The sequence below is a fragment of the Acomys russatus genome, chromosome 23 (genome assembly GCF_903995435.1).
Source record: "Acomys russatus chromosome 23, mAcoRus1.1, whole genome shotgun sequence".
NCBI classification, from domain to species: domain Eukaryota; kingdom Metazoa; phylum Chordata; class Mammalia; order Rodentia; family Muridae; genus Acomys; species Acomys russatus.
This window is the reverse complement of record NC_067159.1, coordinates 32823137-32841914: the sequence shown is the minus strand read 5'-3', so window position 1 is coordinate 32841914 and position 18778 is coordinate 32823137. Positions and strand designations below refer to the sequence as shown.

The 18778-nt window shown below is 44.1% G+C and overlaps 1 protein-coding gene across 4 annotated transcripts in view; it reads right to left on the bottom strand.

Annotated features, from left to right (window-relative positions):
- Lef1 (lymphoid enhancer binding factor 1) overlaps positions 1-18778 on the bottom strand; it is a 115832-nt gene that overhangs the window by 34392 nt on the left and 62662 nt on the right. For all 4 annotated transcript variants that reach the window (XM_051165450.1, XM_051165449.1, XM_051165452.1 and 1 more), the window contains exon 4: positions 3422-3554. In XM_051165450.1, the coding sequence (XP_051021407.1) occupies positions 3422-3554 (133 nt within the window). The remainder of the gene's footprint in view (positions 1-3421; positions 3555-18778) is intronic.

The following is an 18778-nucleotide window of genomic DNA, read 5'->3' as shown; positions in this document are numbered from 1 at the left end:
GGTCTTTCTGCCTATGGCTACTGTATTGGACATAATAGTGTTGCTTTCCCCGCCACTAGTAAAGCTGACTAGCCTACTGGGAACATCAGTGACTCTGGTCTCTACCTGAGCTACATGATACACACTGAGGAAAGCAAAACATTAAAGCAACAGAATAAGTTTGTTGAGATGGGGGGGGGCTGAAATTATATAAACTCACTGTTACGTAAATGAGCATTTTCAAACCAGAGTTTACGTGTCCCCAGAGGTACATGATGATGAAGGACATGAAGCTCTGGACAAATGTTAATTAAAACCAAGGTCTCTACACTAAAACAACTAGAAATAGTAGCTGGAATAGACTGGGCAGTAGTCACAATTTGTTAAAAAAAAAAAAAAAAAAGGAAACAAAGACTAAAGAAAGCTCACACTACTAGTCCTCTCTTTAACCATGCCTAGAGAAGTGAGAAAACAGTTATACAAATTGAGGAAGAAGAGGGGCAGGAGTTAAAGAAAAGGGAATCAAATGCCTTCGGGGGGGGGGGTTATAAACTATCCTAGAATTCTTCAGAAAAAAAAAAAAAACACTCAAGAGCGATGTGTTGTTCTTTTAAACAATGGCTGGTCTCAAAATGCTCAAACAGCCGGGCAGTGGTGGCGCACACCTTTAATCCCAGCACTCGGGAGGCAGAGGCAGGCGGATTGCTGTGAGTTTGTGGCCAGCCTGGTCTACAAAGTGAGTCCAGGACAGCCAAGACTACACAGAGAAACCCTGTCTCGAAAAACCAAAACCAAAACCAAACCAAACCAAAATAAAACAAAACAAAAACAAAAAACCCTCAAAATGCTCAAGCAGCACACAGAAAATAATATTTCACCATAAAATTTAAATGAATAAAACTAATAACACACATTTAGTGGATTTTTTTTTTTTTTTTTGATAGCTGAGAACTTTTAATCTCCATTTTCCCCCACTCATCTTGGTATACAGTCTGCAGATATGTATTCTGGTTCAGACCTGCTCTGAGATCGTGACCCACACTAGCCAGCTTACATCATGCCCCTCAGGAGAAAGCTCAAAGATTCCCCAATTTGCCACAGACGACGTCACACTGGCTTTGTTTCTTTGCTTTATTCCATCCTCAGCACTAACTACAAATTGAAAAGAAGAACAAAACAAACAAACAAACAAAAAAAACCCGGGATCTCCCGTGTCAGGCAAATGCTCTGTTGTTAAGCTGCGTGCCCAGTTCCCAGGATGACAGTCTTCCCTTGCCTACACAGGGACACTCGGGCTCTCCTCAAGTCCAAGTCCAAGAGGAAGTGTTCAAGTTAAGTGTTCTAGTTAAACTGCCAAGGATCTGAGAGCCCTAGTGATTGATGGCTAAGCGGGAAATGGTAAAAAACAACAAGCGGGCTCAGAACACCACTCTTTTCAGACCGTCAATAGAGGTTGTCCACTACAGGTCAGAGGGCAAAATGCAAGTGTGCCATGCTTTGGCCTCTGCACTCTGGGCTTTCTTTTGTTTTTTTGGGCCTTCCATTTTGGCTTTCTGGAGCCCTGCTGAATCCCAAGGTTGCTTGTGCAGGGAAAGACTGACAAGCTGTGCTGAGAGCACGCTGCCCTCCAGACTGGCTGAGAGGATGGGCCCTGGGGTGAGAGAACCAGCGACCGGTCTGCCCAGGCCCTCCGTTTACCGCAGGCAAAATGCAAGCATTTCAGTTTTATTCAGACTGTCATGTATTTTTCTGCAAATGGAGAACAGGTGGAGCTTGTTATTAATGCAGAGAAGTCAAACTCAAGTTGGGTGGCTTTGACTCTAGGCAGAGATGGTTTCATGCATTACTTATAATATCTAAATATACAAGTATGGGTTATAAATATAATGGTTTTGTATTTATAATGTCTAAGCTGATGATGGGACATAAAAGAGGGCAGAATAGTAGAAATATAACGCAATAAAGAAATTTCAAGAGGCTGAAAAGAATGACCCTTGAAACAAAAAATTCCTACTTTACTCCTTTTGTAATATGCACGCGCATGCGCGCGCATACACACACACACACACACACACATCTATATATATATATATATATATATATATATATATATATATATATATATATATATCAACAGTAGCTGGAGATGTGGTTCAGTGGTAGAGTATTTGCCTAGAATCTGCAAGGCCCCAAGTTTGATTCCCAGCATGGCAAAATAAATAAATTAATTAATTAATTAATAAATTAATAAATTAATTAATAAATTGATTAATTAATCAAAACTTTTAAGACCACCACCATCTTACAGGTAGTCACCATCTCCCACCCCAAGTCATGGATCCTTTTTTCCCCACAGTTTTAGTTCTCTATTGTCCACTAAGGTCTAAAATCTTAAATGGAATGAATCGTTTTATACATTTTAACCTGAGCTTTTTGGCTTCTTGTCCTCTGCTTAGGACACACACACTATCTTTAGGTCCCACATCCACGCTGCATACACTGCTCCCCGCTATTCAGTTAGTAGATGTCTGGGGAGTCGCGTCAATTGATCCACTGTCCTAGCATTACACTGTCCAAATAACCCTGGTATTATTTAAAAATGACCTGGAGCTGGGTGTGGTGGCACATGCCTTTAATTCCAGCACTCAGGAGGCAGAGGCAGGCAGGCAGCCTGGTCTACAAAGCAAGTCCAGGACAGCCAAGGCTATACACAGAGAGACCCTGTCTCTAAAAACAACAAACAAACAAACAAACTAATAAATAACTAAATAAATAAGGCCTGGAGAACACATGCAGCTATTCTGTTAAGGAAGATGTATCAAGGCAAGTCTATGAAGTTCCTCCTTTTGGTGGAGAGGGGCTGTTCTAGACTTAATATGGAGGTGAAAGAAATCAGGTCTCAATTTCTGAGATCTGAGATAAGAGCCAATTTCCTACCTGTGAAGCAGGAAAGAGAAATCTGTGCTAGCCATGCCACTCTTCCTCAAACTCCAAGAGTTATGGCCATAGTTTGTGATAAAGGCTTAATGATGGAGAAAATTGATTAAGTGTGGGGCTCATGTTTCTTCGACGGGCATGGGGTGGGGCTTGGAAAAAAAATCCCCTGTGACTACTCTAGTGAATGAATGGCAGAGAATGGAGATTTTTAGTCTGTTTGCACAGCCTACTGGTTTGTATTATGGATCATAGGCTTTTTAGATATGACACTTACAACATGACAGCATCATGTTTTTCTTCTGCATTTTTGTTGTTTATTTTCTGTTTCATGAAAAAAAAATAAAGCAACACATTTTTTTGGGTGTCTGAAGAATTGCTGACCAACCATATGGATCTTCAGGTGCATTTTGACTCTCATGGGACAGAGACACCCGCATACCTGGAATGGCGTCAAGGCTGGCTGCTGGATTAGCAACAGAGGCCTGGGCAGGCCAGAGGTGCTTACCTTGCTTGGAGTTGACATCTGACGGGATGTGTGACGGGTGTGATCCTGGAGAAAAGTGCTCGTCACTGTAAGTGATGAGGGGGGTGAGAGGGTGGACCGCGTGAGATGGCTGCACCACCGGCACTTTATTTGACTGCAAAGTAACCACAAGGCCAATTGTTAATATGGCCTCCTGACTCTTCTTCCCTCCTGACCCCACAGGGAAAAAAAGTCACACAGGAGCAGTAGGCAGTCACGAAGGGAACACAAGAGCCATGTAGTCCTGGCTACCCAAGGTGCCAGAATTTCCATGCAAATACTCTTAAGTACAGGAATGTTTCACAAGGAGGCTGGTGGCAGCTTCCTCAGTGGCCTGCAGAGGTTATCGGGCCAGCGTGTTTCCTGTGACCTGAACCTCTGCACATGACTCCCATCTCCTCCTTAATTTCTGTTTGATAAAGAGCTTCTAGAGCGAAAAGTGATCTATAAGCTCTCCATTCATTCTCTATCTAGCTGTAAAAGACCACTTGATTAAAAAAATTGTCCTTTGAACAAATTATTGATTAAATATTGTGAACCTAAAGAACATAGTAGGCACAGATTTATAATTTGCAAGTCCGTAATGCTTTAGCACGTCTTTTCAGAAGCATGCTCTGGCAACTTTTTTCACATGTTGCTGCTTTGTCAGATGTGACCAACTGCTTTTGCTGTTACTCAGTTGTCGCCTGCTCCTCTGGCTTCCAAAGAATTGTCAATCTTGTGTCTAATTTCACAACATTAAAAATAACGCCTTGAAAGAACACTTTAAATTGACAACATTCAGCAGGGTACTAAGACTTATGCCTGTAGCCCCAGTACTCAAAAGGTCTAAGCGGAAGGAGTGGGTATTGAAGGCCAGCCTGGGCTACAGAAAAGACCTCATCGCAAAATCAAACAAGCACACAAACAATGGAGCCGGGAAGATGGCTCAGTGGATGACATTGCTTGCTGTGTAAGCATGACACCTGGTTCCCTCATAAAGCACCTGGTGTAGTGGAGCACGTATGCAATCCTAGCACTGGGGAAAACCAGACAGCCAGATTCTGGGGCTTGCTAGCCAGCCAGTCCAGCTCAAATGATGAGGTCCATGTTCACTGAAAAGCTTTGTCTTAAAAGATGAGTGGTTACAAGACCCTAATGCTGACCCACTATATGCCTACATAGGCACATAAAACAAACAAAACCACATGTTATATATCAAGGATATATATATACATACCTACACATACACACACAAGAAAACTTTGTTCTTTTGTGCTGGGGATCCATGAGCCAAGAGATATTTAAATGCTGAGACAGGGCTTCACAAAGTTACCCTGGCTGTGCTTGAACTCACAACAAGCCTTCTGTCTCTGTCTCGCAGACAGTTTACACCACCAGGTCCAACTTATAAACATATTTTATTCAATATACCAGTAAATTTTAAAAAGGATTCAGATTATCTATTTCATGTTATTTATTTAAAAATCTGTGATCATTTTGATTGTGGCAAAGTTACAAGTCCTCTCTCCACCCAAGCCAGGTGTGGTGGCACCACATGTCTTTTGCCCCAGCCTCTGAGAAGCAGAAGCAGGCACGTCTCTGTGAGTTCAAGCCAGTCTGGTCTACGTAGTAACTTCCAGGCCAGTCACGGTTACATAGTAAGAGGCATCTCAAAAATAAAATAAAGAATAAATACACGTTTCCCTGTTCAAGAAAGGGATTACTAAATAAATTAGTAGGGTAATGAAGACTTGAGAGAGACTCAACATTTGGATGACCATCTTAAAACAAACTCTAGCTACTGACAATATAGTGTGTGTGTGTGTGTGTGTGTGTGTGTGTGTGTGTGTGTGTGTGTGTTTTTACACAGAAAGGAAGAAGGGAAGGACAGACAGGAGATGAGAAGGAATGAGAGATAGGCTGACTGTGTAGACCAGACTGGCCTAGATCATCTTGTACCAGGCCAAGCTTAGTGGTATATGCTGCCATACCCCATCCCTAGTCTATTGTCTCTTTGAAAACCTGGTGAGTGGATGTTAACCTTCATAAAGTAATTCATATGTTAATGAACTAGATTTAACCACTCCACTTCAAACCATGTTACATATGGTAAGTACATACAATCTTATTCACAAATAAAAACAACAACAATTAAAATAGAAAGACATTTCCCCATTGCCCCCAAAGAAAGGAAGCGTAACACGATTACACAGATGTAAAAGGTGGCTCTGATTTTTAAACCATCTACTAATTGAAGCAGCCTTGGGAAGATGCCCGTGTGGAGACTGTACAGTAATGAGAGACTCAGATCTAAGAGGAACCGAGTGTAATGAATTCACTAGTTCAGGCATGCCTTCACCGTAATTAGTTTGAATTAGCGACATTTTCCTGTACTGTGCCAGGCTAAGATTACTGTGAAGCGAGCTTCCCAAGAAGTAAATACCCATATAAAAAAAGAAATCAAGGAAGTGTGTCCCGGTGTGAACTGTCCAAATGTCTGGCCATATATCTGGCAGCCAAGGGACTCCATAACACACCTTTGTGGTGGCTACACCTATGGCGCACACTTCGAACTGGATGCTTTTTACCAATTAAGGGCCAGAAGGATGTGGTTCAGTGTGAAGGTTACCCTCAGGAAAATTAGGAGCAATCTTCCCGGTGATCCTTAACACGCCTTACACCTATCATTATAGCCAGCACCCAAAGGAAACTCATGTGGAAAAACAACAACAACAAAAAAAAAAAACCAAAAACAAACAAACAAACAAGAAAAAAACGGGAAAGGAAGGCAGGTTACACTTTTTTTTTTGACCATAATAGGATTTCTAAAGTGCTTACTATACCAGCCCTAAAAAAAATGTATCTTTGTAAATTGTTGGGCAATTATACTTCTGCCTGGTAATGACCAGGTCCTATCTAATGGCAGCCCTTGCATGGCTCACATAGCCCTTGGCCTTTGTTAAGAACAGCATCATTGTCAAAGCCGCACAAGTTTTCTCTACACATATTAACACACACATCTATGTGTATACAAATAAAAGGTTTAAAACTACTCCAGCGCTTTTCAGATGTTAATGAGGTCACTTACTAAATATATAAGAAGGGCCTCTAAAATGAAGGAATTCAAAGTGCTAGAGAAGACGGGCAGGTTGGGGACAAAACCATAAATTATTATTATTTTTTTAAGTAGAATATTACAAAACCATGGCTTCCCGAACGCAAAAAAATGAATACACTTCAACTGTTGTTTAAAACGACTACTCTGAGCCTTAGACTGAAAGCCTCCGGAGCAGTGTGATATGCGATTGTCAAGGGATCTGCAGAGATCCTCTCTTAGGGTTGTTAGCATCAGCACCGCCGAGATCTTCTGGAAGGATCTCTAGAGTCTGCATGCCGTTCCTGTTTCCAGAACAGCAGCCTAAGGAACTCGAGTTGGCAGGCAGCGGCTCTTAATTCCTGACCTGTCCCTCCAGCCATACAGCTCAGAATCTGGGGCTGTGAATTTTTTGCTAAATTATGCTATCCTTGCTCTCCTCTTAATTTTACGGTTTTCAACACAAATTTGCTTTCCTGTGGGAAAGAGATAAGAAGGCTGGGGATTTTAATTTAAGCTCTGGCCTTGTCTTATATTTTGCAAGATGGATAGCTCAAGCAGCACTGGTAGGTGTGTTAAAGCCAGCGCAGATTACGTCCATTTTTGTGGCCAAAAATAAAAGTCACATGAAGTCTCAATACTATGTGTGAGCAGAATTCTAAGGGGTTTGCCTCCTGCAGACCATCTCCACGACACGTATAAATGAAGCAACATAGATTCAGGCTACACAGAGGCTGTCTGCCACAACAGTGCCCCTGTGGCCTGCTGTCCTCAGTCTGAAATTCATGACATGATACACACACACATTGTCAGAGCCTGAGTCTTGCCATTTTGGTTAAATTCTAAGACAGGAAACAAATATTACCATTCTGAGTCCTGCTCTTCTCACCCGCAAACAGCATGTTCTGGTGAAGAACACACAAAGGGGAAAATGACAGACCCACTGCCTCAGTCTCTGAGATAGACTTCCACAGCGACATTGTATGCAGTGACACATGTACACCGTTCTAGCATCGATAGCACAGCTGCAGTCTCTGCTATTTTCTAGGGGCCTGGAGGTGGGGACAGCTATCACTGGGGGGAGTGTGTGCTGAAGATAGACAACAGGATGAAAAAACAAAAACAACGTGGATCTGGAAGGCAAGTGTCGAGTGATGTGAAGGGCACAATGGTGGAGGCAGCATGGGTCTAGACCTGTGCCTTTGTATCACAATAAAAGATGCAAGAAACCTAAAGAACAATTATAGCCTCAGGCCTCTTAAAAAGTAGGAAAGAGGGCCTAGAGAGATGGCTCAGGGGTTAAGAGCACTAACTAACTGCTCTTCTAAATGTCCTGAGTTCAATTCCCAGCAACCACATGGTGCCTCACAACTATCTATAGTGTGATCTAATGCCCTCTTCTGGCCTACAGGTGTACATGCAGGCAAAACATTGTATATCTAATCAATAAATAAATCTTTTTTTTTTTTTTTTAAGGTAGGAAAGAGAAACAGGGGTCACCAGGGGTAGGGAAGAGTTCCAGCAAGCACAGCAGCAGTAGGGTTCCCCCATACACCGGCTCCAAGTTGCAGGGAAATCAAGAGATCCTTTGATACTCTGTGCTGAGCGATGTGCACACAGTACTTTCCTTCATATAATCCAGTTTTCTCCAGTCTGCTATAAGAGAGGGAGGAGGAGCAAGGGTGACATTCGCTTCTTCTTCATCCATGGGTACAGTCAAGTAACTCTTACTTTCCAGTAAAGAATCGGCAGATATTCCCAAAATGCATTTCTAATATTTTTTATCCCTGATGGCTGGGGTACATAATCCCTCCATCTTCCTGAAGTACCCTAGAAGCACTATGTCACCCCAATCTACCACTTGGAGATGTTAAGCAACCTCCTTAAGTTCACAGGGCTAGCAAGTAGCAGAGAGAGACCAAGAACTGGTTCTAAGTGTACATAGTGGTAAACAGAGGGAGAGTAATCAATACAGGACAGCAGGTTCTAGAGAAGGACAGAGCCGGGTGGTGGTGGCACACGCTTTTAATCCAAGAACTTTCGGGGGGAGGGGGTGGCGCTGGCACAGAGGCAGGCAGAGCTCCGAGTTCAAGGTCATCCTGGTCTACAGAGCAAGCTTCAGGACGGCCAGGGCTACACAGAGAAACCCTGTCTCGAAAACCAAAACCAAAACCAAACCAGAAAGCTTAGAGGGCAGTGCTGAAAACAGTTTTCCTGCCTGCGCTCAGCACTCAGATGTGGCTGTGTCGGAAAATGGTGGAAGTACTTTTCCAAGCTTGGAGGGCTCAGCCCTGGGCCATTCTATGATTTGAACATACCTGTCATGGCAACTAAAGCTGACCAAGTGCCCCTCTAAGGCAGGTGTGATTTTTAGGCTCTTATAGATGAGACACTGCATGGGGCAAGGGTAGGGTGAAGGTGGGGTGGGGGTTGTGGAACACTCAATACCTTTCCAAGGGCTTGCAGCTAGTGTGGCAAAGCACAGAGTCTAGCTCTGGAAACCAGGTTCATTTCCAGCATACTGCGTGGCCTTGGATTCTGACCATCCTGGTCATTGCTGACGGCCTCAAGTGACACCTATGTGATGACTCTGTGGTCTCTGTCCTGGGCCCAGGAATTACCTCAGACAAAGAGGCATCTCAGCAGAGGTGGTCAGAGCAGCAGACACTGCTGACACCCAACAGCCGCATTTCTCCCCACAGCTGGAAAACATCCCAAGGCAGGCAGGCAGGCAGGCAGGCTGGCTGCCGCCCAGGCTGGACCCTGCAGGTAGGAACCGCTTTGGCATCACAGCCAATAAAACCCACACCTCCTGTGGATATGAAATGGGTGCCACTTAGGGATCTGAGAGCCGTCTCCAAAGCCGGGTTCCCAGAAATGACCCACTCACCACTGGCTGGCACAGGAGTGTCCTGAAAGTCATCACTCTCTGATAATGTGGTCTGGGAAGGTCTGACCATGGTTTACCTCCCTCCCTGCTGGAGTCCTGGGCCTGCTGGGAAGTGGGAGAACTGGGTGAGCAGCTGGCCGACCTGGTAGTCTATCTCCAGATTTCAGCTAAAACCACAGCTTGGGATCTAGCCATGGGCAAAACTGGTGCACGCCATTACAGCAGCCTGTGCAGTTTAGCAGCAGGGCTCCCGACTGTAAATGGGGATAACATGAACAAACACTCTACCAGTTGACCTAGGTGAGAAAACGCACCTGACCTCAATCTTGAGGGTGGGAATTTTACTTTTGATTAAACTCCGGTATTCCCTAACTAGAGCTGTGTGAGTTCAGTGTCTTCTGCACCCTTGTGAGAGCCGGAGTCCCAGCCTCCTCACAGAGGGATGAGGCACAGAGGCACACTGAATTCCTCACCAACTAGGTAGTGCTTTGTCTGCAAAACTTTCAGCCATCTTTCCATGCTGAGTGTAGGGCTCAAGCCCAGTGTGGCCTCTCACACCTGAGAGCATCCTAACTGTGAGCCAGCGGCCTCTTCCAGGTTAAGGAGAGACACCCAGATTCTCAGCATGTCATTCTCTCTCATCAGCTCCAGAGAAAAAGGGCCGTCTAGAGACCTTCACCATCAGCAGATAGAGAGGCTTTTTTTTCCCCCTGAGAGGAAGCAATGACTATGGACTGGGTGCCCTGTGAATGCCTGTCATTACAAGAATGCTTTCAGATGTGCGCTGGCATGCCTCCACCCAAGTGGCTATCATTAGCACAAGTTTACAGATGAAGGGGCTGAGTCCTTTTGAACGCAGAGCTAAGTAATAATTAGTGGACAGATGAGCTGTATTGCTGTTGGTTTGATACCAAAAGCCTTGCTCTTCCTACACACACACACACTGCTGAGTTTACAGTTCCTTTCTCGGCACCTCTGTTCCAAGGTACCAGCCAGGTGAGCGTAGCCTGCCATGCGTCGTGCATGCATCTATTTTAGTGAAAACATCCAGATAGGAGCAAATGGCAGCTTGGAGAGGGTTGGTATTACCAGCAAATCTCCAACAGACTGGTGGGCGAGCTGCCTTAAGACAAAGGAAAAGACAGCCTGATTCTTCAGGCTGTCAGGAGGTGAGGGCACGAGCTCGGTTACTTGATCCAAACAGGCCTTACATTGGATGCTAAGCTTCCTGTTTCACAGAGAACATTGATGATCTGAGAAGATAATTTCTGCACAGAAAGTTAACTCACAAGACAGAATTTGGGCCCGAATCCGTGTGTCCAGAGCCCACACAGCTTGTATACCAAGGGATCAAAACCGGGTGGTCCTGGCATCCTCTGGTTGTCATGTGTCAGCCACCAATAACAGTACAGTTTGGTGGCACACGTCTTTAATCCCAGCACTCGGGAGGCAGAGGCAGGCAGATTGCTGTGAGTTTGAGGCCAGCCTGGTCTACAAGTGAGTCCAGGACAGCCAAGGATACACTGAGAGACCCTGTCTGGAAAAAAAAAAAAAAAAAAGACATGAAGGCACTGGGGCAGAGTTCAAATCCTGGAGTGCAAGTGTGAGCAGTTCTTATACTTGGTAACCCACTCAGTTCAGCTCTTCAGAATCTGTTTCTTCATTTGAAAAACTGGAAGATATTAGCTCCCAGGATCACAGTGAGGATTAGGAAGCAACGTAGCTAAAGCCCTGAACTCAGGTCCTGCCGCATCTGCTCGGTAAGTGCTCTGTGGGGTGGATAAGGGAAAGAGGACCCGGAAATAAATCTGTATGCTCCAAACCTCAAGCCACGTACCTCACAGACAGGCTACCATTGGTTTTAGAATTCAGATTTTTTTTTTCCTTCAGGTAAATTCCCACAGAAGATTCTCATTTCCTGCTCTAAGATAATTTTAATTTGTACCAAAGTTTCAAGAAGTTTCATCTGGTTGTTGCTTGCTAAAGTACCTCCCCTGTTCCTGCGTGCAACCTTAACGAATCCTGTCCATGCTGGTCTGGATCTCACAGCTGCATAGCTGACCACCACGCTTGTTTTATATCTCTCAGACTGGCAGCTAACACAACAGATCCCGTCTATGCTTAGCTTGTAGGCGGTTTCAGGTAACCATTACACTCTTAAAAACCACGAGATGCCGGTGAACCTTTGTTTATGCAGATTTTTTCCAGAACCAGTCACCATATTCAAAATCACAATAAAAATCTAAAAATACTTAACTCATCTTGAAAGTGGCAAACCTATCAGGTAAATCATTTTATATAAAAACCTTATTAAAATAAGAAATGAGAAGACTAGCAATGTTTATAGCTTTTGGCCCCTCTCTTTGGTGTCTGCCTTAATAGTCTGCCTCTGGCTTTAGATTCCAATGTTCTCTGTGATATGTCATATTTCAGTCCAATTTAACAGATATGCTGTTGCGAGAGGTTATTCTAGAGGCTTCCCTTCTCCCATACTAGGTCAAAACCTGACAAGTAGCCGAGACTTTCCTGGAGGTTAGTCACAATGTACTTCAATACCTATGGCAAGGTAGCTTCCCTGTCTTACACTCTGAGCTGTCTCTCGGGTGACTTTGTAGTGTGGTGCGGAGGCCGTTTGGAAAAGGAAAAAGCATTTGAAGAGTTTACTGGGTCAAAACACTTCCTGACATAGTGTGAAAGCCCTGGTCATTAATGATCCCATTTTGAAAAGGTTAAGGCTGGAGAGGAGACACCAATGCTCGCAGTAGTGAAGCATCAATTTTGAAAATTTCAATTTTTGTCTGAAAGCTTACTTAAAACAACAACAACAACAACAACAACAACAAAAAAAAAACGCTGGTAGTAAATGATGCCAACTGTTGTCACCGAAGGAACAGATGCAGTTTGCTCATTTGTGAGAAGACACATGTCAGACACCAAAACCGGAAGAATACACTCAGGAGTCAAAGGTAACAAAGTTGATCATTTTAACTGATTTCTTAAGGAAATCAGTGACACTTGACTTTCCTGGCAACAGAGCGCAGACCTCAGCAACTAACCCTAGAGTTACCAGCTGTTTTATCCACCCTTGTTTTAACGCCACCATGGCAACCCCCCTCCATCCCCCACAAAAATAATGACATAGAGGGGTCTCCATCTCCTAAGGAGCTGTTTTGACTCATGAGTCGTTGACTCAGGGCTTAGAACACACTCTGAGAACTGATGTCTTGTGGTGAAGTAACCACATGTGACAAGACATTGTGTGCCAGTGACACAAGCCAGCTAGGTGAAAGGCACTATTCAGGTGACTTCAGGAAGCAATTGCTCCCATGGTTTACATATTTGGAATGGTGTTGGCTAACGAAAGGGCTCCTTGCATGACTGTCGCTGTGTGTCTGTAGCTCTTTTCTCTCACTAGGAGGAGGGTGTAACTAAGTGATTTATTCCTAACATTTAACTCAGGTTCTGGCAAACCCAAGACTGTCAGTGTCTATGTCATGTGATTGCTGAGCAGGCTCATGACACTGCTGAGTCAACTCCTTCTAAGGAAGAATTAATTCAGACCTTTATATTACAAACAGGGTCTTTTGCCTATATTCTTTCTCTATTGCTGCATGAACATTTACCGCACCATGTTTTAGCTCCAGTTTACATGAAAAAGGACTTTGGGCCAGTCTGATTAGATTCTCTGCTCAATGTATCATGAAGTCAAATCCTGGTCCTGGGCGCACCGAGTTCTGTTGTTAATAGAATGCAATTTTCCTCCATTGTTTTCATTTCCTTACTGGATGTTTGCAGGGGAAACACCCACATTTCTTGACAAATGGTCTTCTCTACCATAAAGTCAGCGATAGTGTGTTTAAATGATTCAGGTTTTAAAATCTCTAATATCTTTTTCTATCACCATGTTTGTCTAAGGAACTCATGTGACTCTTTCAGGCCACACTCCTGTCTGCTAGTGAAGGAAAAGGGCAGCCACACCAAGGCCAATAAAAAGCAGGCCAGGTAGGTGGCTCAGTGGGTAAAGCACCCACTGCTCGATCATGAGGTCTACAGTCTGATCCCCAGCAGGCATATAAATATCTGATGGGCATGGAGGTCCACCTGTAATCCAGCAAGCAGGAGAGAGAAACAGAATCCTGGAAAGAAGCTAGCTAGCTAGCTAGTGAAATCATGGAGGTTTGCTTTAATACATAAGGTAGAGAGCAATCAAGGGAGACACATGCATGCATACACATGCACACACACCTGAACATATGTATACCCACATACATGCAAACACACACCGAGGAAATGTCAATTTCTCATTTTCTTCCCTGTTACCATCCTTTGCAGATGATATGCTATGACACACCATTTGATACTATAATTATTCTGATTCTTCTATAAAGGTTTGAGGTCACCTAGTTTTTGTGTTTGTCACTGTTCAATTCAAGTATGTGCTACTCACTGTCACCAAAGCTACACTTCAGAAAGAAGGAACAAGAGGTAGGATGTCCATGCCCTTCCTTCTTCCCACAGCTGGGAAACAGAACTGTGTGCAGGGGGCCTTCCACAGGAACTGCAAGGTCAGGGCTGAATAGATACAAGGAGGAGGGTATTTGTGAGTGTGTGTGTGTTTGTGTGTGTGTGTGTGTGTGCGCGCGCGCGCGCGCGCGCGTGCATGCGCACATGTGCATACACCCCACTCACACAGTCATTAAGGAGAGTTGAGAGTAAAAACAAAACAAAACACAGCCTTATTTTAAAGAAAATAGAGAAAAAGTTTAACAGTGCTTTATCTTGCTTTCAACATTACCAGTCAGCAGAATTTGGGGCAACTGTCTGCCTTTTAGGAAAGGTTCTATCAGAGCTGCTTAAGCTCTAACTTAAATGATCTGACCTTTTAGGGCAGTGGCTCTCAACCCCTTTGGGTCGACATAGCCTGCATATCAGATCATTTATAATTCATAACATTAGCAAAATTACAGTTGTGAATTAGCAATGAAATGTTTTCATGGTTGGAGGTTATAACAACATGAGGAACTGTATTAAAGGGTCGCAGCATTAGGAAGGTTGAGAACCACGCTCTAGGGTGACTGGAAAGATCCATAACTGAGCTGCCACTTTAAGAGAGGAGGTGCAGGCCGAGGAGTAAAAAGCCTGCTGGGTAAATGAGACAGGAGGAGGTGTAAGTTTTCCCTACTTTTCTTTAGGGAGTCCCGTGTTCAGTGGGTACAACCTCACTCTTATCTACCATTGGATCCCTCCTTTAAACTGTTCCTTACTGTATCGTACTCCGATCTTACTATGTAATAGTTCTATAACAGTCTAAGGACTTACTCCACCAGACCCACTCACCCTCCCCACAAGCTACCTAAGGGTGGCTCTCCTGAACCAAGCATGGCCATGGCTTTCCTGGTTCTCTTTTTTGGATCATTGGTTGATGTAATCATGTCACTCTTGCTTAGACCTTGTATTTTCAACCCTGTAAAATTTCTGTCTTCGAGTATATGAAGATTCCAAACCAAACTCCTCATGATGCAGCCAAATCCCATTACAGGTGGCGCAAAGCCAAAGCCTTCTCTCTAACCAATAAAGTAGGGGAAGAGTCTCGTGGTGCCTCTCAGACAGGGTGTGTGGTGTCATCATCACAAAAGTTAAAGAAGGATGAGAGCTTTACTCTTCAGCTCCTCAAAGGATTTCTGCGATCTAAGGTCTCTGGGGGATTTGTGGCAGGACAGTAGTGAGGTCCAGAGAGGGGTATCAGGATTAACACAAGAGAGAAATCAGTTGACAGAGAAAGGCTGGAATGCCCTCCTCAATTGGGCTACAGACAACAGTATGTGTGAGAAAAGCCCATAGCATATACACAGAGAGGGCAGACTATGTGAGTAATCTACAAAGGCTCAGAGCTCATCTGGTAAGGTGTTCCTTTGAGTGTCTGTCTTCCCAGCTCACAAGCCCACTTCCACTCTTGGGAGGGCCTTCAGTTGTTCATGTTTCTTAATAAACTGTCCCTATTTCTATGATAACCTTCCCCCCCCCACACACACACAACAAATACAAAGTGGAAAGTCATTCTCCCCAACCTACTTAGCACCTCTACCAATGTCCAGCACAGCTGTGAGCAGATAAGGAAGCTAGGCTCAGGACTAAGGCTTTGCTGAGGTCACATCTGCTCTAGGCTATTCACTGGGGAAAGATGACAAGGGGGAAACACTCACACCCAAAGGGCCCCACTGTTTGCAGTAACCGGACTCTGTAAACAGAGTGGGATGAAGGCTAGAAACTAGGACCACGGTAGACATGTGAATGACATTTAATGCTGTGACATTGTGACATCCCATCATAGGAATGATTTTTACAGCCTTTGACACATTCCCCAATCCTGTGCATGCACCACTATTTTTTTCGTGTGGAAGACTGCCCTCTGAGATGAGAACCATAGTCAGTCAAGATAAGCAGCCAAAGACAAATCGAAGCAGACCTGAGATTTACTGAGCTTAAGGCAAAACATTGTAACTAAGGTGATATAGCCAATTCTAAGGCCAGATAAAGGGATGAAGCATCATAGGTGAAAGGTTGGCCAGTATCTTGGGAGGCAAGGTCAACAGGATCACCAGCTGGGAGAGGACTGGGGACTTACGCGTGCCTGTATATAAAGACCTGTCTACAGGGCAAGTTCGGGGCACAACAAGATATCAAAAGGTCACAACACTTCCTGGATCATGGACACTGGAACCTCATTTAATCACAGATCTGTGGATTGGAATTTTGGGGCGGGTGGCTATAGTTTGCATAGGGGTGGACAAGGAACAGAATGGCCCACAGTCCCTTGACTAAAAACACATTCTCATATCCCAAGAGAGAAGTGTTCTGCTCTTCATTGCATAGGAAGTCTTTAGTACTGACCTGCTCAAATATAGTCAGTTTGGTGACAACACTATTTGTAGAGGCCCTGGTTACTTTTTGTCAATGTGACACAAACTAGAGACACCTGGAATAGACACTCAGGTGAGGAACTGCCTCCATCAGACTGGCTTGTGGGGCATTTTCTTGATTAAGGACTATTGTGAAAAGGCCTAGCCCACTGTGGGTGGTGTCACCCCAGGAAGCAGTCCTGGGTAGTGTAAGGAAGCAAGCTGAGCATGCCTCATTGTCTCTCCGTTAGTTTCTTGGCTTTCCACAGTGATGGATTGTAACATACAAGCCAAATAAGGCCTTTCCTCTCGAAGTTGATTTTGGTTTTGGGTGTTTGTTTGTTTGTTTGTCTTATATCACAGCAACAGAAAACAACTAATACAACAGCATGGGGGAAATAACAAGATAAACAAATTAGGGGTGGTTTGTGGGAGCAACCCAGACTCAGACTTCCTCCTGCTTCCATGCAGAGCTCTGTGCAAAGGCAGCGGTCTGTGTTTTCTTTTGCAATCCAGTGATCACGGCTCATAATGATCCTGGGCAACGGGGTCTGTATGACGTTCAGGGAAAGGAAGAATGTTCCAAGCCCGAGAGAGGACTATAGATCCCCTGGGGTGGGGCAGCCAGCTGGAGCTTACTCAGGGTCAAGGTCAGAGAAATCCCACAGCTACCCAGATGGAGAGTGTTTATATGCTTGGACTGCAGATGCATGGTGCAAAATTCCACAGGGGCGAAGCCGGCAGACTTACACCTAATTATGTCACAGTGAGATGGGCCCTTCCCACTTGAAGTAACTATAGAAAGAATGTGCTTTACTCTAATTGGTTTTTGTCTCAAAGTCAGGTGTAAGATGATGACATGAGTAATGGTTATGTAAGAGTTTGTCATCGAGCCTTCCTGTTGGTGCTAAAAGTGCTGTTTCAAGCCATCTCTGCCATTCACAAGAGGAAAGAGTCAAATTCCAGTATGGAGGGGATGCTTTTGTGGAGATGTTGCTGGAGAGCCTTAATGGGTGAGGGGGGGGTGGGAGGGATTGCCACACAGATTACTTTCATTAAAAGGTCTAGTGCCAAAAAGTGTACCTATAAGCTAACCCAGGGAAACGTAAGACATTTCCTAGGAACACCCAGATGTGTTGCTGACCTCACAAGGCCAGCACTGGGACACTCCTACAGAAGCCACGCTACAGTTGAATTCACTGAGTGGTGCTTGTGACCTGCAACCACTACACATTGAGAGGTGCTGTTTGTATAAAATACACACTAGTTTCAAGCAGTGTTGAGGCTGCAGTTTTTTTCCCTTTCTCAAAAACAAACAATCAAACAAACAAACAAAAACAAACAAACAAAAAACCTTTTGGGGGTAGTGGCGCTGAGGACCAAACATGGCACCTCACCCATGCCAGGCAAGTGCTCTGTGACTGAGCCACGTACTCAGCTTCATTTTTAAAAATATACTTCATTAACTAAAATAACTCAAATCAGTTTTTTCTTGTTTGCTGTCACACTTTTGGTGTGGCTATGAAATAATGAAAAATTACAAAGACACTATGTGTTTGTAACTTGCATTTTCTTTCCCTGAGGAAGCGGCCCTTGCAATCTAAGTATACAGGAGGAGAGTGTGCCCTTTGCCTCATGATCTCCAATTTGACTTCCAAAAAGTAGTTATATAGGGGCTAGAGAGATGGGTCAGCAGTCAAGAGTACCCAGGAGCCAGCTCACAACCATGTGTACCTTCAGATTCTCTGCGCCCTCTTCTGGCCTCTGTGGGTACTGCATGCACATAGTGTATACACAAACACACACACACACACACACACACACGCAAAGCATTCAGACACAAAGAAAATAAATGAGTAGATGAATAACATTTAAAATAGTTACACAACCATTTTCTAGGTCCCTCTTTTATGGAGAAGGAACAATATGAATAAAGAACTGAAAATCGGCAGGAGATGGCATCATATGCTGGTGACCCAAACAGCTGGAGGCTGAGGAGGGAGGTCCAAGAGTCTGAAGACAAGCTGGGCTACACAGTAAGACTCTTGTCTCAAGATAAATACACAAACAACAAAAGAAAAATCTACAAAAAAAAAAAGAAAGAAAAAAAGCAAGGAATGAGGGGCAGAGGTGGGATAGGATAGTGGAGAAAAGGAAAAGAGGAGAGCAAAAAAGCTAATGATATAACAAGTTATACAAAGCTACACAGAATTCACTATGTATATGGAAAGAATATATTCTATACGGGGCCGGTCCTGTACTGTCCAATAATCCTCAAGAATAAATGGTGTATGCTGTGGAGGGTCCTCAGCTGGCTTTATGCTTCTGGGAACTGAAGGCACCTTCCTGTCCATGTTACCATCATCACTACTTTCAGGATGTACTTATGAGTCAAGGAAAAAGCACCTTTGGTTTTGGATTTAAAAAACAAAATTCTGAAATGAGTTAGAAATTGAGGCTGAAAACTTAAAACA